Source organism: Strongylocentrotus purpuratus, unplaced genomic scaffold (assembly GCF_000002235.5).
Source record: "Strongylocentrotus purpuratus isolate Spur 01 unplaced genomic scaffold, Spur_5.0 spur5_scaffold_9, whole genome shotgun sequence".
NCBI classification, from domain to species: Eukaryota; Metazoa; Echinodermata; class Echinoidea; order Camarodonta; family Strongylocentrotidae; genus Strongylocentrotus; species Strongylocentrotus purpuratus.
In genome coordinates this window covers 2156683-2183179 of record NW_022145615.1, presented here as the reverse complement: position 1 = coordinate 2183179, position 26497 = coordinate 2156683, and the positions used below count along the sequence as shown (strand labels likewise).

Sequence of the window (26497 nt, the reverse complement as noted above, 5' to 3'; positions counted from 1 at the left end):
AAAACAAACTATCTACGGGGTATGGGGTCTGAGGAGTGGGGGGGGGGGGGGGGGGGGTATGGAGAAATATTCTCAAAAATTGTCGCAATAAGGGGATGCGTGGCCCTTTCGATCGGCCCATCTCGTGGATCCACATAATAATTTCTTTGATTGTCCTGGGGATTTGAGCAGTCTCTTCTGTTTTCTGACCTTCTTTTCCATATAGGTAATTTAGGAAACACTAAGCTTTAACGTACCGAATCAGAAAAAGAGATTAAGCTGCAAGAAAAAGCCTGCCATGATAGGCCTACGTCTTTATGGAAAAAGAAAGATCGATCGTCTGGCATTATGAATCGCATTGTGTTCTAAATAGATAGTGAAGGTAAAATAAGAAGGGAGATTGCACCTCAAAATAATCAACTGAAGTGTCCTTCAAACTTCTATTTGTGTCTTTTGTCGTACGACAAAGATTAATTTTAATGTTTTGGTCTATTGGTCAAACTGAAAGGACCATGCACAAGAAACGCCACAAGCTCTAGTATTATAGGTAACTCTAATTCTTTGCAAGCCTCTGTCTTCATTTCATTCAACAAATGTCTATGGCTCGTATTTTTTTACTTCTCTATTTTTCCACTCCTACATTATTTTGTCATCTCTTTACGGATCTGCACTTGTTTTAGCCATTCCATTCCTTCTGTTCGATTGATAAAAACTACAAGCAAAAGGCGGCCAGAGCAGAGTATATATTCTCAGATCAGTTAGCAGAAATAAATCTAAACCTTGCTATGAAGGAATAAGGTCAAGTTTAGTTCGTGACCTTGTGACGTCAACGCAGAAGCAAACAAGCGAAATATACCTCAGTGATATATCAGCGGCGACTCTAATCGAAGCACCATTACGGACTGGGTACACGCACTGCAGCGGATCACAACAAAACATTTCTACGTACACGAAATATGACATGGGTAATATGTTTATGCCCCGGTTTATTAATGCGTACGAACAATTTTTTACAAGGTAATTGTACCTGAACGACCTGCGATAGTTCAGCGGTAATCAGGTGTATATAAGTTGCAAACATGGTCAAAGTCCGATCAAACGATACAGGCGAGAAGACTATACTTCTGGATTTATGAACGTATATGGATTTTGACAGATATGGATTTGGCTATCAACCAGGCCAGTAGTGAATGAAACGTGCAAGTCGTGTTGCTTGGCAGGATATGCCAAATTCAAGATCAATTTGGTTACAACTCGAATGACCTGTTAATGCTACGTGAGAGTGAACTGAACATGGACTTTGAATTCCATGTCCTGCCTGTTAAAGATTATTCCTCTTTCTGTTTATTACTGGATTGGCGATGAAATAACTTCGATCAGAAATCGGATTGGCAGACAGGATTCGTCGCATATTGATACTGATAGCGACGCGATGATGTAAGGCGATCACAGCTTGGCCTAATCAATCGTCAACCTGGATGACTCGACTAAAAATGAGGACGCAAATTCTATGCAGTTTATATACCTGAATAGAATTATTACACATCGATGAATATTATTTTACTTTCGCCCTGCGAGGAAATGACTCGATCGGAAATTCATCTTGGTTACATTTGGACATTTATGGGTTATATTATACCCCCGGGCCCCGGTAACATCTCTATGTACAATTACACTTACTAGGTCTATAATTCATTAGACATTAGACATTAGACATTGACGGGTGTATTGATTGGACCCTAAGTTACCCCGGGCCGGCCCGTGGCCACAGCTCAGTCGGAGCAATGACATCAACCGAGTCTTGATTTGTGTGGATTAACGACAAAAACTCTCATGGACTGTAAAAGTGAACGATTTGAAAACTGGAACTAGTGAAAATGGCTAGCTTTACAGCGAATCCACTCGGTCGTGTAAAATTGGTAAAATCCTTGGTGACGATTGTGTTCTGTATGGTTGTGGGGTATGCGCATCTTACCACCAAAACTGACTCACGGCAAAAGCAAAGACTGGAGGAAACAAACTATGATGGTGCTTCCAGATTGAAGAACGTAGACAGATTCATCAAAGGTATATGTATTAACATTACACTCAGGCGCGTACGCAGGATTTTTTCAAGGGGGGGGGGGGGGGGTTTAACATTTATAAATCGGGCCGAAAATTTCGCAACGACTCAGCCAGACGCTCAATAAGCGTGGGGGAGGGGTAAGAGGGCACTTTTTTTGTCGTTTTGGTCCCCCCAAAAAAAATCGCAACGGCTCAGCCGACCGCTAAATAAGCAGGGGGGGGGGGGGGGGAGGACACTTTTTTGGGGGTCTCGAAATTTGAAAATTTGACATTTTGCTCCGTTGGGGGGGGGGGGTAAGGTCAGCTTTTTTATGTCAGCCATGGGAATATTTTTTTTTTTAATAAATAAAAAAAAAAAATCCGAAGGGGGAGGGGGTTTAGGGGGGTTATGTCAGGGGGGGGGGTTAACCCCCTAAAACCCCCCCCCCTCTGTGTACGCGCCTGATTACACTAGTATAATACAGTCAAGCTGTAGAACGAAGATTGTGTGTTGTAGAGAGCTAGCCACATGAATGGCAAAAATATTATCTGTTTTCATTAGTTGGCCTAAATCTTGTCAATAGATATATTTGACTACAGTTTGTCTAATTCGATAGCCGTATACATTTAATTTCAAGTTTAAGTTCATCTATTTACTATTTTCAAATAATAGTGCATAACATAGAAAGCAAAACAAAAATACATTTCTAGTAAAAAGTGTGTTTTACGTAGATTTTAGTAAGAGTAGGCACAGTATAGGAGCTTATTTTCATTGTTCAAATAATTTATCCATGTCAGAATTGCTAGAACATCTAAATGAAGGTGTATAGTAAATTAAGTGAGTATATAGTACAACAGTAGCAATATTTCAGAAAAATTATTCCAGTTTGTTCATAACACCAATATTTTGACAACCTTGATACAGGGTAAGTCACGTTCTTCTCTCCATCTGATTTTTTTTCTACCTTGAATATGCCCTACCGTTAAAAAAAAATCTTAAAAAAAAAAAATCAATTATCTTGAGCACGTTTTGGTGGTGGTGCTGTTAATGATGGTCACATTTTTCAAATTACAACCTTCACGAAAATTGATAGTTCGGGGGAAAGCAGAGCTATTTTGATTGTTTTTAATCTAAATTTTACGTGAGGACGGAAAGTAAATTATTGACATATGGCCTTCGAGATAATCATGTTGCTGTTTTTTGTGTTTTTGAGTTTTTGTGTTATCTTTTCTTCTTTTTTTTTTTGGGGGGGGGGAGGGGGGGGGGGGTAGTAGGGCATGTTAAAAAAGCTATTCTTGTAAAGTATATGCCCCAACTCTGAGTTAGGATGGTAATCATAGAAAGAAAAGAACATTTGATCAAACGAACAAACAAGACTTTGACACGAAAGAAAACAAAATCATGGGATGGGTAGGTGGATAGTTGTTTCCAAGAGGGGTAAAAGGGATAGGGGTTAAAGAGGGGTAAAAGGGAGAAGTAAATGAAAGTGAAAGTGTCAGAGTGTGGTAAAGGAGGGACGAGAGAAAGAGAAAGAGAGGGAGAGAGAAAAAGTGACAAACAGAGAGGAATAGAGAGAGAGAGGGGGAGGGGAGGAGAGAGAGAGAGAGACAAAGTGAGAGAGAGTGGAGAAGAAAAGAGAGAAAGAGAGCGAGAGAGAGAGAAAGAGGGAGAGAGAGAGAGAGAGAGAGAGAGAGAGAAGGGGTATTATGTCGTTGCTTAGTGAGTTCCAAATTTTGGGCCGTAACTATGTAGAAAGAGACTGTTTTATCTGCAAAAGGGGTGCACGTGAGGGGCAGGGGGAAATGGTTGTATTGTCTGGTAGGTATGCTTTTTTTCTTCTCTTTTTAATGAGTCGAGATAATTGTTTTCCACCCAAAAGAAAATTAAAAAAATCTATACAAAAATCAGTTGGTCTTGGGATTTAATCAGCGGGCGGGGTCCAATCAACCGTGTAAGGTAGGTTTAATATCTGACCACGTATTAGGAATGGGTAATTTATTAAGTGGGTGTGGCAATTTAGAAAATGGGCGTGGCATTTTGCAGAACATGCATTGTAAGGTGGTGAATTCTATCATCACCAATTTCCTTTGTATTTTTTGTGTGTAACCAAAGTGATGCAAGGGCGGTGGCTCCAGCACCCCCCCCCCCACCCCCCCCCAAAAAAAAAATGTTAAAATTAATATTGAGGGCAAGTCACCCCATATTTTGACGTTAAAGTGGCCTATTTGTTTTGGAAATTCAGCCGAGTATATGTTTACTGTATTTTAACATCTGATACTCCTTTGTCATTGGTTTTCAACTGTTTATTCATATGAGAAATGATGTATCATTTCAGACGAATTTCTCCAGGATGAAACATCGAGAAGAAGGCTTCTGTTCGTCGATGAGAATGGGGATGATGACGAAGACAACTGCACAGTGAGGGGCATCAGTAAGTTTCCAAGGGGTGTCTTCACGAACGAGCAGCGGAAGGGCGGGGCTCTGGTAGTCAACTTCCTAGTATCTCTCTACCTCTGTGGTGCTATTGGTTATGTGTGCGCCGCCTACTTCGTGCCTTCCCTTGAAATACTTTGTGAACGTAAGTTGGTTATGACGTCATGGTTGGGTCAAGGGGGTGGGCACACGGGGCAAATCCTCTCCCTCCTAAGGCTTAACTTGATACATGCTTGTGCACCCCAAAAGACAGTATGTACCAGAAAAAATACAATCCAAGAGAAAAGGAGGGGCATTTATCATCTTATCCTTTTTTCTTTTTCAGAACATTCAACGTAAATTGACAACACACAATAATAGTGTACACATATGAACGGCCATGAGTACAATGGTACAAGATTTTGCACAAGGTGAAAGATAAGTGGAGCGTATCATCTTTCACCGAATGTAAAATCTTGTTCCATTGCACGAATAAAGACCATTCACTATTTGTTTAGGGTGATATATAACATTTATATCACTTCAACGGTGGTTCCAAAGTGACAGCACACAGCAATACAATCATGATATAGATGACATTCTTATTATATATTATTTACAGTAGGCACAAACGGTTATTCTTATGAGTGTAACTTGGAAACAAAAATCTGTTTTGAACATTTGGTTTCTAGAGGGCCTTTGTTATTTGTCAAGAACACAGTTTGCAGCCATTTGATACGGTCATAGACTTAAACGGCTTCCCGACTTTTGACCATAACAAAGATTAGATTTCAAGATAAGTCCATTGCCAAGTCAAACACTGAACAAAAAAAGTAGGACATGTGATTTCTTGACAAGTGAATTGCTGTGTTGTTTGTTCTGTGGAACAGGCGCGTACGCAGGGGGGGGGGGGGGGGGGGGGGGGGGGTTAGGGGTTAACCCCCCCTTTGGTATTTTAATGTGTGTATTTTGAGGAAACCCCCACCCACCTAACCCCCCCCCTTTGATTTTTTTTTTATTATAAAAAAAAAAAAAAAAAAAGGTGTCGTTACCCCCCCCCCCCCCCAACGAAGAAAAATGTCAAATTTTCAAATTTCGAGACCAAAAAAAAAAATAAAGTGTCCGCTTACCCCCCCCCCCCCCCTCCCCCACTGAGCGACTTTTCGGCCGGCGCGATTTTCAAATTTTCGGGAGCAAAATAATAAAGCTGAGTCGTTGCGAAATTTTGGGCCCGATTTTAAAACCCCCCCCCCTTGAAAAAATCCTGCGTACGCCACTGCTGTGGAATTTGCAAGAATTATCTAAAGAGAGAGAAGGGAGAGAGAGAGAGAGTGAGACAGGGAGAGGGGGTGTGGAGAAGGGAGGGGGGGGGGGGGGGGGAGAGATGAGACGGGGATCTTTAGAACAGAATTGAATTTATTCAAAACCATAGCAATAATCGTTAGCAAAAGTTAGCAATAATCATACGAAAGGCTTTTTGAGCATCAGTTTAGAAGAAAAAAATGATGTTACGATTGAACGCCCGTTTGCCACCTTTATAAATCTGATTTTACATCAGAAGCACGTGTGATTTTGCTAATAAAAGTTATATGCGTGATTTATATCTTATCGTTAAGCTGATGTAAAACGAGTCCCTTTTATTTAAACAAAAAAGACATGGCGATAAATCTAAGATTATTATCATTGTTATTACTATCATAATTTATTATTTTAAATCTTAGGTCTAAAACTACAACCTGATGTAGCGGGTGCAACTTTCATGGCGGCTGGTAGCTCGGCACCTGAACTCTTCTCAGCTGTTATAGGTGAATATTATTGCTTCGTCACATTAGGATTATAATTGCAATGGTATACTCCTGGGGCATCGCTAGAATGAGACGGGGTAGCCTCTAAAAATGTCGTCAAAAAAGCAATGTCCAAGAACCTAAATTCGTTTGGTTGTTTACAACCTTTCGGCTCACCTGTCGGATGATTTTGTTTGACTGCTTTAGGGCGACACCCCCAATTCCTTAGTATGGGTCCTCAAGAATCTTGTGAAGTTGGGGTCAGTTTTGCCTCCTCGATCATGTTCATACCATGAAGTACACTCATGTGATGTTAATATCATAAGATCTTATCTTATGACCCCGGCCCCCCACTCAGGTTTCAAAATGACCGCATGCGTGTTGCCAAAATGTCCTTCTCGTAACAAAAGAAAAAGGTCGAGCCGTATTGACTTTACACACCGGACTTTTGCTGAAAAGGGGGGGGGGGGGGTGCGGAAAAAAGGCTCGTATACAAAAGAAAAAGGTCGAGCCGTATTGACTTTACACACCGGACTTTTGCTGAAAAGGGGGGGTCGGTTGGAACACGCATATGCGTACCCTAAATAACACTGAGTGGGGGGCCGGGCTTATGACGCACGGATAGCCAGGCGCGGATCCAGGATTCTTAGGGGAGGGGGCCCAATTTTTTTTTTTTTGCTCCCGAAAATTTGAAATTCGCGCCGGCCGAAAAGTCGCTCAGTGGGGGGGGGGGGGGGGGGGGGGGGTACAGAGCACAATTTTTTTTTTTTTTTTTTTTTTTTTTTTTTTTTTTTGCTCCCGAAAATTTGAAAAACGCGCCGGCCAAAAATTCGCTCAGTGGGGGGGGGGGGGGGGGGGGGGGGGGGGGGGGGGGGGGGGGGGGGGGGGGGGGGGGTAGTGAACACAAATTTTTTTTTTTGATCCTCAAAAAAATTTCAATTTGCACCCCCCCCTTGAGCGCCAGGGGGGGGGGCCCAACCCCCAAAATCGTAAAAATCACGTGATTTTACATGATTTTTTCTCAAGGGGGGGGGCCCGGGCCCCCCGGGGCCCCCCCCTGGATCCGCCACTGCGGATAGCTATTGTATAGCTCTATCAGGAAGAGAATCGTTAATATAAACTCATATTTATAGAGTAATTCATGGTAAACAGGTATTCCGTATTGTGACATCTGTGAACTAAAACAGATATGGCAAGGATTACATTTTTTAATGATTTTATCATGAAATCTCATCTAACTGATGTAAAGACGCCCCCCCCCCCCAACAAAAAAATGAATACGAAGAAATGAAGGATTCCTGAAGGGTCATATAGAAACTTTAAAACTGCCTCTCACCTTGCTAACTCTAATCATCTTTCTCTACGGAATAAAGTATTGGAAATAATGTACTCATACTTCAAGGAGATATTATTTTACTCTGTTTCAAGCAATCGGAATATAGATTTTATTCAGTGCTTCCCAGAAAAAACGAAACCGAGAATAATCGGTGTTTTATCATAACTTAATCACAATTATAAGTAAGTAATTACACACATTGGTAAAGCTTAGATCTTTCTCTTTCATTTGATGCAACTCATATGCTTTACAAATGTGTGACATTTATCAATTATAATTGTGATCAAGTTATGATAAAACATCGATTATTCTCGGTTTCGTTTTTTCTGGGACGCACTGTATAGTCAGACGGGGGCTTTATGAAATTGGTTACTTTAGCCTCAAGTCTCAACCTTGTCCTTTCATTTTGAAAACTAGCTATATTATAGGTTCGTATCCCTCTAAAACTGAAAGGGGCCTTCAAGGCACGATTTATAATTATTTAGATTCTAAGATAGTTTTTATAACTATCATTAAAATTGTGCACTTTGCCGTATTTTGTCTACTCATGTTATCCAGTGCCGTAAATAATTTTCATTGAATTTTTATCTTTAAAAATGTTTCCTTGCTGTACATGATATTGATACAAAGTGCAGATTTATGCAAATGTAAAGAGAAGCTAAGAAAATCATAATAAAATGCAGACGTGCTCACCATATTTATATCATTTCATATATTTGGATTTCAGATCAATAATTGCAGAGAGTAAACATTTGATACTTTTGAATAAATTGAAACAGGACCCGGAGAAAACGATAATGTTGTATAATATACATTATTTCCCTTTTTGGTTTACGGCACGTAAACATAGTCATTGGCTTCCAATGAAAATGATGGAATTTTTTTGTAAGATTTGTCTATTGTAAATGTTAAAATCATGGCATGAACAAAACACATGCAATGCAGCATCACGTTATTTCGCCTCGTGAAAATATAATCTTAATTTCTCCATTTCCCTTTCTGTTTTCTTTCTTCTTTCTTTCTAGAATTCCTGAGTCTTTTATCTTTTTACGTTTGTGAAGGAAAACATTTTTTTGAAATACTTGATTGCGGGCAAAAGATATTGACTTGGAAGGGCGTTTCTGAAACCACTACTGGCAGTCCTGGCCCCAAATAAGGATTTAAAGAATGGCTAGAAAAGTTTTAAATTTGCTGACAGAAATCTTGAACAGGAATGTTTAACACCCCATCCTCGTTCATTATGAGGAAATGGAGGTGCGCGCTTGACAGGCGACTTTAAGTTACTTGTGTTCTATGTTACTGTTAACCAATAATTTTGTTAATATATGTATCTGTATATGGCATGGAAGCTGCTAGACAACTGCTGAGTGATATAGATTTGTAATGTTCTCAGAATTTGTATATTTACCTGTGCTTCACACTTTACAAAACTGTAGGTGAGTTTTTACATGCTGCCATACTGTGTGACCTGTGTATGTTGCTGTACAGTGTAGTTGACTATTCAAAGTCACCCATCCATGTCATTGTTTCTTTTGATATTCATGAATGAGCTCTAGTATAACAATGGAGATAGCCAGATATGTCACCTTTGTTCTGATTGCTGCATTGACCAGTACATCTGTTGCAAATTGCCATGTAGTGGTAAAGTATAGAAATTGTAGTCTAATGTCACCATCTAAGGTGAAAGTCATTGGATCGTGTATCTTGTATTATTCCAATACTGATGCAACTTTTAGATTACAACTACTTATGTCGGGTGATGTCAGTCCCAATCCTGGACCCGTTACATCTGAGGAGTATAGACAAACACTCCCAGCTGGAAGAACTTTAGTTCATAATGTAAATGATAAATCTTACACTAGACTTGATCTTTTGCAATTAAATGCTTTGCCCATTAACCAACAATGGCATTTCCTTCATCCTGATGTTATGAGAAAAATCAGTAGCCTAGGAATAAGTCGTAACCCCAAACTCAGAAAGAGAGCCCATAGGTGTAAACGGGGAGGCCGAAGAAAACAACATAACATCCATGTGCTTGTTTCTCAGTTTGGTCTAAACGACAAAACTTCTGTTAGAGGAATCAATCACGATAACTTAATTGTTATTAATACCAATACCGAAAAGATATATGGGTCTTGTTTAAAGATGTGTTTGTGGAATGCTCACTCTATATGTAATAAGACCTTCCTACTCCATGATTACATTTCTGAACATGATATTGATATAATGTTTATAACTGAGACGTGGCTTAGAGCAGAAGATCCAGTCGTCATCGCCGAATGCTCTCCACCTGGGTACACGTTTATGAATGTTCCAAGGCCGACCGATCCTCATGGAGGCATTGCAGTCATTTTCAAGTCTCCACTTCAACTACATCTGAAGGTTTGTGAATCTGTGACTTTCTCCACTTTTGAACTCGCACACGTTGTTAGTAATGCAGGTTCGATTCATTTCCTGGTAGTTTATCGACCCCCACCTTCTTCACGAAATCGGTTTCGTACTGCAGACTTTCTTCAAGAACTTGATGATCTTACCGCTGAGATATCACGGCTATCTGGACGAGTTCTTCTCCTAGGAGACTTTAACATCCATGTCGATATGCCTTCAAAGTCTGAGGTAGCCCAGTTCCTTTCCATCATAGAATCAGCAAACCTGTCTCAACACGTCCATGATGCTACCCATAACATGGGTCACACTTTGGACCTTGTCATGACCAGGAATGAGGATAATCTACAGGGACAATCCTCTACAGACATTAATTCTATCCATGACTGCGTCATAGAGGACATTGTCATACACCGCAACCTTATGTCTGATCATCACTGTATACGCTTTGTACTGAAGTGTCCCAAGCCAGTGATGTGCAAAGTAAAGCAGATTTTTCGGAACTTCAAAGAGATGGACGTCGAAGGCTTCAAAGAAGCACTGGTTGTTAGAGTCAACAACCCGCTTTCTATGACTGGAGATGTAAATTCACTTCTTGCTGCCTATACCACAGCCGTGGCAACCTGTGTCGACGAGTTTGCCCCACAGAAATCAATTCTCCGCTCCACTAGGGTTCGTAATCCTTGGTTCAATGAAGAGATCCTTGTTGCACGCCGTGTAAGAAGACGGGCTGAACGGAAATGGATCAAAAGCTCTTCTGAGACAGATCACACAGCTTTTAAGCTATCTAACAGGCATGTTAATGAGATCATTGTTAAGACCAAGCAAAAATACATCATGGAATTACTCTGTAAAGCTAGTGCCAAAACTGTTTTTCAAACGATTAATAATCTGCTCCACAAGAATGTAAAAGTTCTCCCTATGTATGAAAATCCTACTGACTTAGCAAACCGTTTTGCTTTGTTCTTTGTCAATAAAATAAGTGATATTCACAACAATGTCACAGGCATACCTCCACGAAGTAGTGAAGGCTGTAGGATGTGCAATACTGTTTATGAGAATGATTGGAATGAGTTTGAAACTGTGAGCGAAGATAATATCAAACGCATTATAATCCATATGTCTAATGCTACTTCTATGTTAGATGCTCAACCTACTTGGCTTTTGAAGAAACTTATCAATTGTAATGTTCCTGCCTTAACTTGTATTGTAAACAGTTCTTTAGCATCTGGTATTTTCCCAGAAGCTGCTCACGAGGCTGTAGTTGTACCTATCATCAAGAAACTCAACTTAGATAAGGATACTTTACGTAACTACAGGCCTGTTAGTAATCTTTCACATGTTGCCAAACTGATAGAAAAGGTAGTAGCTATTCAACTCACAGACCACTTAAACGATAACAGCTTATATGATCCAATGCAATCAGCTTACAGGTCCAATTTCAGCACTGAAACAGCTCTTTTGAAGCTACAGAATGACGTTTAAACATTTTTTGATCAACGAAGGTCAGTTTTCTTAGTCTTATTAGACCTTAGTGCAGCTTTTGATACGGTCGATCATGTGATAGTACTTAATCGTTTAGAGTCTCGTTTTCATATATCCGGTGTAGTTCTTAGTTGGATGAAGTCATACCTAACTGGATGGTCATCCAGGGTAAATATAGCTGGGGAATTATCTGACCCATGGGTATCTGATTTTGGAGTTCCTCAAGGGTCAGTTCTCGGACCGATCCTTTTTAGTTTATATATCACCCCAATATCTGATATTATTAATAAATATGGTTTACAGTATATTTGCTACGCTGATGATATTCAGTTATTTACTTCTTTTGACCCACGCTCTTTGGAAAACATTAACGAAACACTCCACCAAATCTCACTGTGCATTGCAGAGATCAGCACTTGGATGTCGTCGAACTATCTCCAACTTAATAATAACAAAACTGAATTCATGGCCTTCTGTTCTTCCGCTCACCATCTTCAATATATATCAGATGTACAGCTTAAAGTAAATAATCAATTCATTCCTCTCTCTCCTAAAATTACAGATCTTGGTGTATGCATCGATAATATGTTCAAATTGACCTCTCATGTAAACCAAGTAGTCCGTAATAGTAATTTTCATCTCCGCAATTTATGGAGGATTCGCAGATTTATTGATTTAAAGACATGTCACCATGCTGTCCGAGCTCTTATTATTTCTAGATTGGATTACTGCAATAGTCTTTATACTGTTTTATCTGCTAAAGATAGAAGGAAACTTGAAACTGTCCAGAATCGTGCCGCTAGATTAATTTTTGGCCTTGGGTCAAGAACTCATACTTCACCTTTACTTAAGGAGCTCCACTGGTTACCTCTTCACCAACGTGTTCTGTTTAAATTCTGTTTGTATGCTTTTAAAATACTCAATCATCTGGCACCTGAATATCTTAATGACACCCTCCAAATATATACACCAACTCGTAATCTTCGTTCAGCAACCGACACATGTAAACTTAACATTCCCAAATCTAGACTCTCAGTAGCTGAAAAACGCTGTGCAGTAGCTGCATCAAAGACATGGAACAGCATCCCTCTTTCCATAAGGAAAATTACCTGTCTTGCCACCTTCAAAAGATCCCTCAAAACTCACCTTTTCCCCAATGATCTATGTGATATACTTCCTGTACTGTACTTTCTTGTCCTCTTTACATATATTTGTATTTGTAAGCGCTATGGTACTTATTGTTTTTAGCGCTCCTAAATATTCGATATTATTATTATGAAGCCCTTGGCTCCACCTATATGGATCCTTATTCCTCATGCCTAATCTCATCTTCGCTTTCTTTTTATAGGAACATTTATTTCGTATGATGATACAGGATTGAGTGCCATTGTTGGTTCGGCGGCTTTCAACATCTTTGTCATCATCAGTCTATGCTGTTTCTTAGCCGGGCAGGTGAGTTGCTAGAGCACCAGATTTTCTGATAGAATAATATAGTCTGTGGTGAAGTATATAGGTCTAGTCATCGAGGGGACACTCATTGGGGTGGGGGTCGGGATGGATTACCATATGAAAAATGCACAAGATTAAGGTCGAGCGAACGAGCGTGGTAAAAATTCATTTTTATATATAAAATATGTTATATATTCGAGCATCGAGGTGCCCAGAATATGATGACATTTGGGCACCTCGCTGCTTAAATATGAGCTTGAATATAAATACATTCAGGCATAAAATCAGATGTTTGGCTGTTTCAGAAATTAAATACTTTAATGACTTGAAAATGGTATTTCCTTATAAAAAATACAAAGCGGCTTTTATTGTTTTGACTTCACGAAATTGACATTATTCCCAAATGCATTTGAATATAACTAAATTTCTACTCGCGGCGCGGCACCCCTATACATGTCTTGCGGCACCCCAGTTGAAAGACGCTGCTGGTCTTTATATAATATAATAAAAAAAATTCTCTTTACCTCTTCAGAGGGACTTTATTGTTCCATTTCAAAATACATATATATTATTTACAAAACAAGTAAAATGAAACATGAATTATATACAAGATCAACATAATATCTTAAAATGATCATTTTAACATTTCTAATACTTTCTTAACTTCGTCAATATCGAAGTATTTTATATTTTCTTTGTATTTCAAATAACATTTTAATGATGAAATAAAATTATTTATTAACCTCTTTGGATTGGTTGGTACTTCTCCAAAGTTCCGCTTTACGTAGTCTTTGTATATAACCAGTTGAGCATAATTTATCCAAAAATTAAGTAAATTAAATTTTCTGTTATCTATTTTATATCCAATCAACATTTCATATCAATTTCAATTTCTATTTTAAAAATGAAATATATAATTCTTGAGATAATTTTCCAGAAAACTCTTAATTTCTTGCAACGAAATATAAAATGTTCAATAGTTTCTTTTTCACGACAAATTTCACATTCGTTAGACTGTACGATTTTCCATATAAAGAGATTGTCTTTAGATGGCAATATTCTATGAATTAATTTGAAATTATATTGTTTGATCTTATTGTCTCTTATGTTATTCAATTTGAACTGAAATACATCTTTCCAAACAAATGTTTCTGGTAGGCCTAAAATATTTTTCCAAAAATGGAAACGAATTTTCTCTTTTTTCCTTTCTAGCATTAAATTACAATAACTTTTCGCCGTAGTAAATTCAACGCTTATAACATCTAAAGTTCTCTCAATGTACATTGTTTCATTGAGACTTTAAGCTTTGTCTAAACGTAAATTTTGTGACCAATATTTTGGGAATGCTTTTTTTAATTTTGACATTTTAAATAAAAACAACAGATTCTTTACATAAAAATGGTTATTGAATAGAGAGTTATCTATCCATGTACCTTGATTTATAACATGTTTGATTTGACAAATTCCTTTTTTTTTTTTATCCACAACGGGAAATACAGAGGTTTATTATCAATTACAATATTACTATTATTCCAAAGTATTTCATTTGGAATATCTTTTACTTCAAATTTATTTACATATCGAATTTCTGACCATGTGCAAAGCAAATCCATATAAAATATTGGTAAATTTCTTTTTTTACATATCATTTTCATGTGTTTAATATTGTATTGTATTGTATTTATTAACATTTATTTCCTTCTCAACAGCACAATATAAAACACAATGTATATATACATGATATATGTAACAATTATTTCAACATAGAGTATATAGTAATTAATTCAGATACGGAAGGAGGCGAAAACCCGGAAAGCGTAGCTTGAGTTGGGAACGCCCATAATAAATTAACACAGTTACCGAAAGAACATTATAGACATTATTATGAAAATTACATTGTATATAACAGAACGTTGATAGGAAAGAAAAAATAGTGAAAGGAAGAGAGGAGAGAATTAAGTATAGGAAGGCATGTTCACTTATAAAGAGAAAGTTACATCAATAATTGGGCTGTACATGTGTCTGCGATTACATCATAAACATCAACATCATATGACAATTATACTGTAAACATAACGGCATCCCGCCAACTCTTTCAGTCCGAAATGAAAACAATGTCTTCCACATTGCATCATCTGCATTAAAAAACTTATATATCCAAGATAATCTAAGTGAATTAGCTTTCAAAATCAAATCAACCATACCAAGCCCCCCTTCTCTTTCTGACTTGATACAAACATTCCGTTTTACTTTTTCACGTTTAGAATTCCATATAAAATTATAGTCCTATGTAAAGCTTTGCATATATGAATAGGCATTGAGACAGCTGTGCCTAAATAGACGAGCTGAGGAATTATCAAACATTTATAATTATTATTTTTCCATAACAGGTCAGTCGTCTCATTTTCCACGTCTTAAGAATATTATTGTTTTTTTCAACTTTCCCCTCTCAATTCATACTGCTAACATATTTATCATTTTTACCAACGTAAACACCTAAATGTTTAATTGGTTCTTCTGTAAATTCAATATCATATTTTTGTCGTATCTAAGACCCCTGTTACACATACGTCTGAAAGTGGACTGAGGCCGGCCCCGGAGGCGGCTCGACGTATGTGTAACACCAACTTTTTTTGAAAAGCCGGACTGAGGCCAGGTGGACTCAGTCCACCTCTGGATGTGGTTAGAGGCCGGCCTCAGTCCCGCAATCAGTAGGTGTAACACCAAAGTGGACTCGGGGCCGGCTTATAAGCGGAAGTGACGTGACCTGTCATCATAAATCAACATAATACATCGGGCGCCCTTTGCCACCTTCTCTTATGTTATTCTTTGTTTTTGTCATTCAATCACTTTCTCTTTCCGTCTTTCCCTGTGTTATTCTATGTTTTTATTATTCTATCACTTTCTCTTTCTGTCTTCCTTATGTTATTCTTTGTTTTTATTATTCAATCACCTTCTCTTATGTTATTCTTTGTTTTTATCATTCAATCACTTTCTCTTTCCGTCTTTCCGTCTTTCCTCATGTTATTCTTTGTTTTTATCATTCTATCACTTTCTCTTTCTGTCTTTCCTTATGTTATTCTTTGTTTTTATCTTTCAATCACTTTCTCTTTCCGTCTTTGCTTATGTTATTCTTTGTTTTTATCATTCTATCACTTTCTCTTTCTGTCTTTCCTTATGTTATTTTTTGTTTTTATCATTCAATCACCTTCTCTTATGTTATTCTTTGTTTTTATCATTCTATCACTTTCTCTATCTGTCTTTCCTTATGTTATTCTTTGTTTTTATCATTCAATCACTTTCTCTTTCCGTCTTTCCTCATGTTATTCTTTGTTTTTATCATTCAATCACCTTCTCTTATGTTATTCTTTGTTTTTTTATCATTCAATCACCTTCTCTTATGTTATTCTTTGTTTTTATCATTCTATCACTTTCTCTTTCTGTCTTTCTGGAGTCCGCCCAAATGTCAGCTCGTGAAAAGGCGACGTGAGGCCGGCCTATGTGTAGACGCAAAATTGCGGGCCCGAGATCATGTGTAACAGGGGTTTGATTTTCTCGAGGTGGCTTCAAATTGCAGGCGTGAGGCCGCCTCCGGGGCCCGCTTTAAAAGCCGACGCATGTGTAACAGGGGTCTAATTCTTTCATTTTCATTACTTTTGTTTTATTCCAATTAATCCTTGGACCTGCAAAATATTCAAAATCGTCTAACTCTTTCATAACATTATCTACTGATTCCATTGAATTAACAAATAATGTGGTATCATCTGCGAATTGTGTTATCTTTACTTCGCTAACCCTCTGAACTTCTATATCTTTGGTTGTAATATTTATCCCTCTTATTGTATTGTTTTCTCGAATTTTATTTGCTGGTATTTCTGCCACTAATATAAATAACGAAGCTGGTACTGGGCAGCCTTGGCGAACGCCCTTTTGAATATAAAAAGTTTCAGATAGCCACCCATGCTGTGACACCCTACCATGGGCATTTGTGTATAAAGCTTTAATCCATCCTATAAAGGAAACCTTGAAATGCATACGTTTCAATGTCTCAATAAGAAATGAGTGATTTACATTATCAAACGCCTTTTTGAAATCTAAAAATAAAATGATACCGTCAATATTTGCCAATTTACAATAATCAATAACATCTTATACAAGTCTTTTGTTTTCACTTGCCATTCTACCCTTTACGAAACCTCTCTGATCGGCCGAAATTATACTTGGCATATTTGGTTGTAGCCGTATTGACAAAACACGTGCTGCAATTTTATAGTCTATATCAGGGAGGTGAAAGAAAAGGAGGCGAAACTCTAGTAATTTATTCAAACGCATTCTTGAGTTCTAAAGCGTAACAATGGGATGTAACATTCCACTTGGCTTTGAAGTTCCATGCTCCGATCCGCGCTTCAACTGCGGGGAGTTCGGAAGCCAGGCACCAGTTTTACATTTATTACAAAATATTAAATTACCGGCAAAATTTCAGTGTAAATCAAAAACTTTATATGGGGATTTTATTGGGAATAGTGCATCAAACAAATTTTCAAATTTAAAACTCCGTCCTTCTTTTAATTTGTGTGCCAGAGTTGGTAAAAGAAAAATTACATCCTGTCAAAAACTCAATATTTTAGGATGATGCGCTAATTTGTGCATGCTTTAATGTCCCGTTATTTGATCCATGGTTTACAATCTTCAATAACATTAAGTTTGCTAATGCGTGTTTTCGCGTGTTTTTTGTATTTTTCAAGTTTAAAAAAGGATGAAAGTACACAAATTTGTGTTCGCTTGTTCTACTCTTTACACATTCAACAATGGATGAGAAATCATTGGAAGGGACAGCGAACAGTTGCAGTGATACCATTTTCTGATGTAGGAATTCTAACTCCTGAAATTTCATGCGCTCTTTTATCTCACCACCTGGTCAACAGTTGCAGATTAGCGCATAACTTTTCGGCGGCTTGGAGCATGGGGTCAAAGGAAAACGGCTTGATTCCAGTCCTTCTCTATCACGTCCCTGCTATACATCATCTTATAAAATTGTTGAATCTCTTTTAAAATATCTTCACTGTTCACAATTATGTTACCATCTTTCTTTATATAATGTAACTCTTTCTTTTTTCCTCTTTGTTTCTCAAGCTGTAAAAAATACTTTGTACATTTTTCACCCTGTTCTAGCCATTTTTCTCTTGATCTGACGTAAGCTCTTTACATTTCATAGTATACCATTTGTCTAGCTCTCGTTTTAGGTTATCTAGTTTTTCTTTATCAGTATCATTTAAATGTTCATCTTCTACTGAACAACTGTCTTAATTCCTTTTCCATTTTCACATAATACTGTTTCATTTTTCTTTGTTTTAATCTTGCGTAACATATACTATATTCTTTTAATTTAAACTTACAAACTTCCCACTGTAGTTGTTTACTCATAGTACTTGTTTTAATCTTAATCTTCCGTATGTTCCGTCTTTAACATTTTGTACATACATATTATCATCCAGCAAAAAATTATTCAACTTCCAATAACCTTTTCCCCTTTTTTCTTGGGATATTTTGATTTTCAAAGATATTGCATTGTGGTCACATTTTAAACATGGTCGAATATCTGTCGAAAAAACTGAACATTTAAAATCTTTTGTTATTAACCAATAGTCCAGACGAGAGTAAAGTTTTAATGACAACTGTCGCCAAGTAAACTGTTTATTGTCTGGGAAAAAATTCCTCCATATATCTAAAAGCTTGTTTCTTGTTTGGAAGGATTTGAAATACTTTTTGGGTAAATATGCTTTTCCAGAATTATCCTGTTTTCTAACTATTGCAAGCGAGTGAAATGAACGATTTTTTGAAATAAATATATACAAAATATGCGACCTCACTGCTTAAATATGAGCTTGAAGCCTGTTTGGCTGTTTCAAAATGTCACAGGCGAGCGAAGGGAGCGAAGAAGAAATTAAGATACTTTATTGACTTGAAAATGGTATTTCCTTATAAAAAATACAAAGCGGTTTTTATTGTTTTGACTTCACGAAATTGACGTTATTCCCAAATGCATTTTAATACTGTATAACTAAATTTATCTCGCGGCGCGGCACCCCTATACATGTCTTGCGGCACCCCAGTTGAAAGACGCTGCTGGTCTTTATATAATATTATAGATTGGTATGGCAGAAGTAAGCATGGCTGCGAAGGTGACAAGAACTTGCTATTCGGAGAGAGGGGCTGTCGTGTTTCCTTTACTAGTGAACTAGTGAAGCGCGGTGCCAGAAATTAATGGGGGCACCGGTATCATGAGGAGGGGGGGGGGGTGTTTAACGGTCTTACTTTGTGGATGGCATGCACATTAACAAGGGCTCTGTTTAGAGAAGGGGTGGATCGACGCTATCGCCTATTTTCACTTTCCTTTCACCCTTTTCCCCTTTGCTTTAGATATAGATTAATCTTTCTTTTAAAAAGTATTTCCCTATCTTTTATTTAAACACGAATGATTTTGTGTGCTAAATGATAATTATCCCGATATATCTTTTTAATGTGTTTTAGGAGCTTGTCATTCACTGGTGGCCGTTTTGCCGTGACTGTTTTGTATACGTGATCAGTATTATATTAATGGTAGTGGTTCTTCTTGACGGAGAAATACAGTGGTGAGTAATGCACTTCCTCGTTTTGGGTTTTCAGAAGCCATTCCTTGAATTATATAAAGATATAGCGTGGCTCCACTCATGTTTTTTTGTTTGGTTTGGGGGGAGGGAGGGATTCCATGTCTTACTAATCAGTGCGATTGACGAATGTTAGGAGGCCTTTTAAAAAAATGGGGGGAATGAAAAATAAATTACAAAAACTAATTAGACGTGACAACGCATGATGACTGGGACTCGACAGATTTAAAAAGAAAAGATTACAAATATTTAGGTTGAATGATATATATCTGAATAAAAGTCAATTTTATTGTCTATACACAGATCCTTTATACTTACCAAAAACCTCTCGGGTATAAAAAAAAGTTGACTAAATGACCCGAGAATGAAAGAACCTTCCAAACTAAATAATCTTGGGTAATTTGTTATCACCCAAGAATGATCTTATATTGCGGAGGTGTCTTGATCGAGTGGTTCATTCACGTGAATCTATACCAAGTGTTGAGGATTCGAATCCTAACCCGGTACTAATATGATTTGGCAACAAATTAATCTATATTACACGTAGTTTACCACTTTCCGCCCATGTGTACTGGGTACCTGGGCCCCGTTGCATAAAACTTACCATTGATGGTAACTTTGACATCAATGGTAACTATTATGGTAACAGGGCTCAACAGCCAATCAAAATCAAGGTTTCCATGGTAGTTACCATTGATGGCAAAGTTACCATCAATGACAATGGTAAGTTTTGTGCATCGGGGCCCTGGTAAATAGTAATTGCAGGCCCGCAGGAAGAGCAGCTTCGATATTGATGTGGCTACCATGAATAAATAAGATCACAAATATTTATTTTGCTATGTATTATTAAGAAGCGTTTTTTTTTTACGTCGGTTTCATTTTAAGAAGCAGGCATGTCGTTTGTTTGGTTTTGTTCTTTCCTGATCCCTGCTAAACCTATGTTAACTCGATTTGGTAAGAACGTACTCTTTACTGTAGGTAGACATCTGTAGTACCGAATCTGAACTATCGTAAGGACACCCAAAGTGGCGAAAGTAAACGCGCCCTCTTTACACGACAACCGTTTTAGATTAATAAAGACCCAGACCCCCCCCCCCCCACCTGTTAATTTTCAAACTTCTGCCCCTACCTCCCATAAACGAGTCCGGACCTGCTTCTGATTTCGTGTTAATAATTGTTTGTCCGTCTGTTTGTCTGTCTCTGTTTGTCTGTATGTCTAGGTGGGAAGGTTTGATACTATCCTGTGGGTACATCGTGTACATCGTCATTATGTATTTCAACCCGTATCTATCCAAGCGGGCTGAAGAAATAGGAGCGAATTGGAGAAGGCGTGGCCATAACTATGACAACCCATCCGAAGAAGAAGACACAGTCAGTCTCCTTTCAGACCAGCACAACGAGGTCCTCTATGGTGAAGCCCAGACGCCTAACGGTGAACTTAGTGGTCGACATAGCTACGGGACGGTGTCTGATTACGGTACGATAGAGTGGCAAATAACATGGGTACAGACATTGAGGGGGAGGAGGAGACTCGTGTCATTGTCTCATGTGGGTGGGCTTCGATTATACGAGAATAAAAAACGAGGATAAGATACGAAGACCGAAGGCCGTCGAGTGTGGTGAGGGTGTGAACAAAGGGGCAATCATGCCTGTAGCTACGCCATTGACACGATATATTGTATTGATTAACATTTTCTCTTATAATTTTTGGAGCCTTACATTAATGCGAATAAAGAGGATCGAGAGGGGATGAAGGGAATGAACGTGTCAGGGGGGGGGGGGGGGGGGGGGGGGTGGCGAGGGAGCGAGGGCGAGTGGGGAATGGAGAGAGAGAGAGAGAGAGAGAGAGAGAGAGAGAGATAGGGGGTTGACCTAGTTCAAAAGAAAAGTCAACAGGATTTAACACTTTGGAATCAAACAAACTTGATAAAATATTCACAGTTAATAGCCTTCTTTAAAACAATATAGTAATCTTAGTGATAATATTTGTTTGACAGTCGAAGTTCAGAATGCGGTCATATCAAATTTGTTTTCTTTTTACAATACGCTATAATTGATAAACCTTTTATACTTGCCAGATTATATGCAATCATTGGCAATCATTACCAACAGTGCTTTGCTTTAACGACTGTTAAAAAAAACTCGTGTTATAAGACAGCAGATGACTATTAAGAAAACACAAACGGAGCGAAATAATCTTTGACAGTGTTTCTCATTAATGTTGATGGCCTCTACCATGAGGTATATAAACTTTGATAAACTCAGGAGAATTATGTTTTTAAATTTGAAACTATACAGAATGACTTACATATGTTATTGAAATAATTAATTACAGAAAGTTGATGAAAAGCTTTCGGTTGATAAAAACGCTCTGGTAATCGAGTGACGTGACAATAGAAACGCATAAATGTGATTAGTTTTTAGAAATATATAACTTACAGGAAAAGGTATCTCCTTAGGTCGGAAAAAACAACATTTAAATGCAAAATATTGTATAAATATCATAGTGTTTACATAATTAAAAAAATCGCTCTGGCATCCAAATATACGTGGAAACGCTGTTGAAATGGTGATTTCTTTTAATTTTTGTTTATTGCTACAAATTTTGTGACAGAAAACGGTTACATTCCCGATGGTGGAAGCTACCCGGAGAAACCCCGAACAGTGACGACCACCAGCTCCGTGGTCACTGACCACCCACTCCTATCTGAGCAAGACAGTCATGTCTTCTCTCCTCCATCTTCCTGGTTCTTTCGCGTTCTCTGGTTCGTCGGCCTTCCCGTCATCTTAATCATGTTCCTCACCGTGCCTGACTGCAGGAAACCGGGTCTCTGGAGGAGACTCTATTTCTTCACGTTTTTTATATCCACGGTCTGGTTGGCTGGGTTGGCGTATGTCCTCTATTGGATGATCGTAGTCATAGGTGAGTCTTAAAATAATATATGAAGAGTTGAATTCCAAAAGGAACTAAATCCATTTCAGTATCTTCGGAGAAAAATGAAATTGTTTACCAGATTTTGTACGGGCGTCTATGGAAAAGTGATATTAGAAAGTGCATTTTTTCATAATTGCTCCCAAAATTTAGGTAAATAATTTTGTTGAAAGACAGGTATTTAAACAATGTTCTGATATCAATTACTCAATTTTCATCCAAAGTGGATTTAGCTCCTTTCGGAATTAAGCTCTTCATATCTCAAGCTTCAGTTGAGTAGTATAAAAGTGAATAACACCACCTCGTGGTGATATGTCAGGCATGCACAACAACAGAGATACATCTGCTGTATGCATGGATGCTACAGATGTCGTGTCGTGTTCTGATAAGTATGTTTCAACTAATAAAGTTTATTTGAGCTTATAATTCGATGACAAGCTTAATTATTACAAATATTTTGTAAATATAATTCAAATCAATACTTTTTTCTCAACAACATTTTTTTCTGTCTTGTCTGATTTTTTTAGGTTTTTTGTTACCTTTGCATTTTCTAAAATTGTTTTTTCTTATTTTCACTTTCATTTTATTTTTTTCCCCTCTGAATTAAAAATTCTCCTCGGTTCTCCCGTTAGGTTCCCTTTTTATGTTTCGATTCGATCAAGTCAAAATTATATTGGATTTTGGTTTTAGAAGATAGTTATCTTTATATCATTATGATAAAGTTTAACGATAATCCATCGTAAAGGAGGCAAGATTGGTAATCTATATTCGGGTGGTTGATTACAAAGTTTATAATTTAATCAAACCATTCAACTTATCTATAATCATTGTCAAGCTTAAGGATCTATTTCAAGTTTACAGGTCCACTTTTGACACGGGGAATTGACTTCTATTGTCGAAATATCTACAATTAAGTTTATCAATTTTTCACACTTTTCAAATTGTGGTATTAAAAAAAAAAAGATAAAATCAAACGAAATCACGAATAGACGACCTCATTGAACCCAAATGAGGTGGAGGTTGCTTCCCTGTCTTGTTGATTTCTAGATCCGTAAACTATTGTTGGCTCACTTGGCTGCAACCCCCAGCTTTTAATTCCTGCTCCCTAATATAACTATGATGATTAGTTGACAATTTTACTTCATCGACGTTTACTATTGACTTCCTATCTATCAGGATACACGTTGGATATCCCTGATACAGTGATGGGGATCTCACTCTTAGCCGCAGGGACAAGCGTACCTGATGCCATCGCTAGCGTCTTGGTAGCCAGAGATGGTAAGCCAGCTCAGCCGTTTAGATCAATGAAAATTTACCCCACGCGTTTCTAGGAAACTTATTTTAAAGTCCCACCGTAGTACGTATAGCTGATTGCGCCCTCTATAGGGCAAACAATGCGTAATCGGTGCCCGTTGGTCCCCCATGATCCCCTTTTTCTTATGTTTATTGAGAGCTGATTTGATGAGATAACCACCTGTCAGCGACCTTGCAGGGAGGTCTAATCCCTCCATGCCAAACTAGTGCAGAGGGGCTTTAAAGCATTAAGTGGAGTCTCATTCATCTTTTTGTAAAGAGAGAATCCGTAAGACGCCCCTCAAAAATAATTGTAAGCAACCTTAATTTAATAGACATGCGTTGATATTCTGTGATTGTCCGTGATTTCAAATGGGAGATGTGGCTTGTGAGTTGGTCTAGAGGTAAGGTATTTGCCTACATCAGAGTCTGAGAGACTCTGGTTAAAAACTGAGTCACGTCTTTCGGATGGTGGCGTTAAAAGTCGACCCCAGACGTAATAATCAGATGTATATGAACTGATTATACACCTTCAATCTATAATTTCCCAGACACAGAACCATGCAGTTTGATTCTCTAATAATTGTTGTCCATTTACGTATGATAAAGAACGACGATTGTCAAACAATTTCCATATGCAAAAATGAAGAAACAAAAATAAACAACAAGAGCGATAACATCTCCAAGGTGAAGTGTGAAACAAGACCACTTCATTTATACTGATACAGGCTCCCTATATTTACCTCTCTATTATGTGTTTTAATGCAAGGTTACGGTGACATGGCTCTGTCTAACATCGTCGGGAGCAACATCTTCGAAGTGTTCATCTGTCTAGGTCTTCTATGGTTCATCTACGGTCTCGTCTACCAGCGTCCTGTCGAGATCGCCAGCGAAGGCCTGCTCTTTACCACGGTCGCCCTCCTGGTCACTGTCGCTTTCATTCTCCTGGCCATCCATCTGAACGGATGGAAGCTCGACAAGAAGATGGGCGTCTTGTGCATGTGCGTCTATTTAATCTTCATCACCATCGCGATCGTATGGGAGCTCGGCCTTATCGGGGGCATCGATTTACCACATTTCTGCAATGGGCCGACTTGATTAATGCCACCGACCCCGGACTACCAGCTGGATATTTACACCTTCTCCTCGTTAAGTGCCGGCGACATTAAGGCGGAAGAGACAATGCGATGATAATAATACTAATAATTAAATCAACAGTACTACTTTACAGACACACAATTTAAAACAAAAATGGTAAAAACTTCCTGAAAACAAGTGCGTCGTCAAAAAAACTTTGAAGACTACAACAGATGAGGCTTTTCTTTTGTGTAGTGGTAGGTTATTCCAAAGCTTTTGAGCGAGCGGTGCGATTAAAAGCGCAATCTCAAAGAGTTTCTTTTGTTTTTTTGTGTGAGGTAGCTTTAGAAGCAACCTGTTCCTGTCTACTTCGTAAGTTATGTGCATATGAATGTGATTTAAATGATTACAATTCAATTAAATAATTTGGGCTTGACCATTAAATACTTTGTAAACAAGCAAAGTATCTTAAATGAAATTCTACACCTTATTGGGAACGAATGTAACTTAATTGAAACTGGTGTCTTTCACATGCATTCTAAACACGCTGCAAGTTTATTTTTGTGAATCTGGTAAGCCAAACAATAATCCATTGCAGTAATCAAAGCTACTGCTAGTAAATGCCACGTTACTAGCACGATCGTAAACTTCAGATGATTTTATAGTCTTACCCACGACCTATTGAAATGTGAACAATGACGTAACATAATTTATTCATATTACTGACGGTTTTCTAATGATTAGAAGTACTATATCAGGGATTAACTTTGTTCATAATAATATATATTACCCCATGGTTTTATGTTTTTTCTGCATATGTTTAAGTTTATATCTCAGTCCAGCGAGTGTACAAATGGGTGGGTGTTTAGCACTTTATTTTTGATAGAGGGTGACATCTTCTTCTTCTCCTGGAGTTGAGTTTGGCATTTAGTCACGATTGACTATTTTCGCCACACACTATATAATATCTATTTTATGAATCATTTATATATATCTATATATATGCAATTACATGTCATGATTTACTATTCTTAGGATTTTTTCATCCTTCCTTTTTCTCGCAATTTTCTCTTTAGTTTAAGAAAAAATATGTAAATAGATAAATTTCGGACGAGACGCCATAATAGCTGTACGTACGTGCGTTTACGCTTTTTAAAAAAAACTTTTGTACTTCACACTCACCTCCACCCTTTTCAACATGCCATCTTAACAGTCTTTTTAAAAATTACATTTGGCAGACTTGCCCATGGTCTTCTTCCTTGTAAAGACTTCATCGTTTTCTTTTTGTTTGTATAGAAAGCATAATTATTTGGATCTTACAGATAAAATTTGAAATGAAATATATATATCTATCAAAGTGCAATTTTAATTTGATAAACCTTGATTGTCAGTAACATGTTCTTCATAGCTTTATAGTGTCTATCGATTGATGTGTACTCGTAAAACGATCAACGGTGCTCCAATATTCATTTAAGATAATGCAAATGTAAGTGCAATCTGTGCAGTTTTCATGCCGATGAAAAGTGCTATTTTCCGCATCGGAATTAATTTGTAAACAACAGTTTGGCTTGAGACGACGTAAGAGTATAATTATATATAACATGTTCATCTGAAATCTGAAATGCTTCTTTTTTACTCGAATAGAAGAATCTTTTTGGTTAGGTATAAACGTGG

At 37.8% G+C, this 26497-nt stretch overlaps 1 protein-coding gene across 1 annotated transcript; it reads left to right on the top strand.

Moving 5' to 3' along the window:
* The first annotated feature begins 569 nt into the window (after nt 1-569).
* Nucleotides 570-26438, top strand: LOC592113 (sodium/potassium/calcium exchanger 5). The gene is made up of 9 exons (XM_030976614.1): nt 570-2046; nt 4359-4601; nt 6157-6240; nt 12774-12877; nt 19406-19506; nt 20742-20998; nt 22136-22444; nt 23630-23731; nt 24516-26438. The coding sequence occupies exons 1-9, from the start codon at nt 1857-1859 to the stop codon at nt 24842-24844; spliced, it is 1719 nt and encodes a 572-aa protein (XP_030832474.1). The 5' UTR covers nt 570-1856; the 3' UTR covers nt 24845-26438.
* The last annotated feature ends 59 nt before the right edge of the window (nt 26439-26497 follow it).

Bases quoted from the DNA above. Each gene is read 5' to 3' on its own strand.
- LOC592113 (XM_030976614.1), top strand. From the start codon at position 1,857: ATGGCTAGCTTTACAGCGAATCCACTCGGTCGTGTAAAATTGGTAAAA. The intron at 6,241-12,773 runs GTGAATATTATT...TTCTTTTTATAG, and splicing joins ACTCTTCTCAGCTGTTATAG to GAACATTTATTTCGTATGAT. The intron at 12,878-19,405 runs GTGAGTTGCTAG...AATGTGTTTTAG, and splicing joins GCTGTTTCTTAGCCGGGCAG to GAGCTTGTCATTCACTGGTG.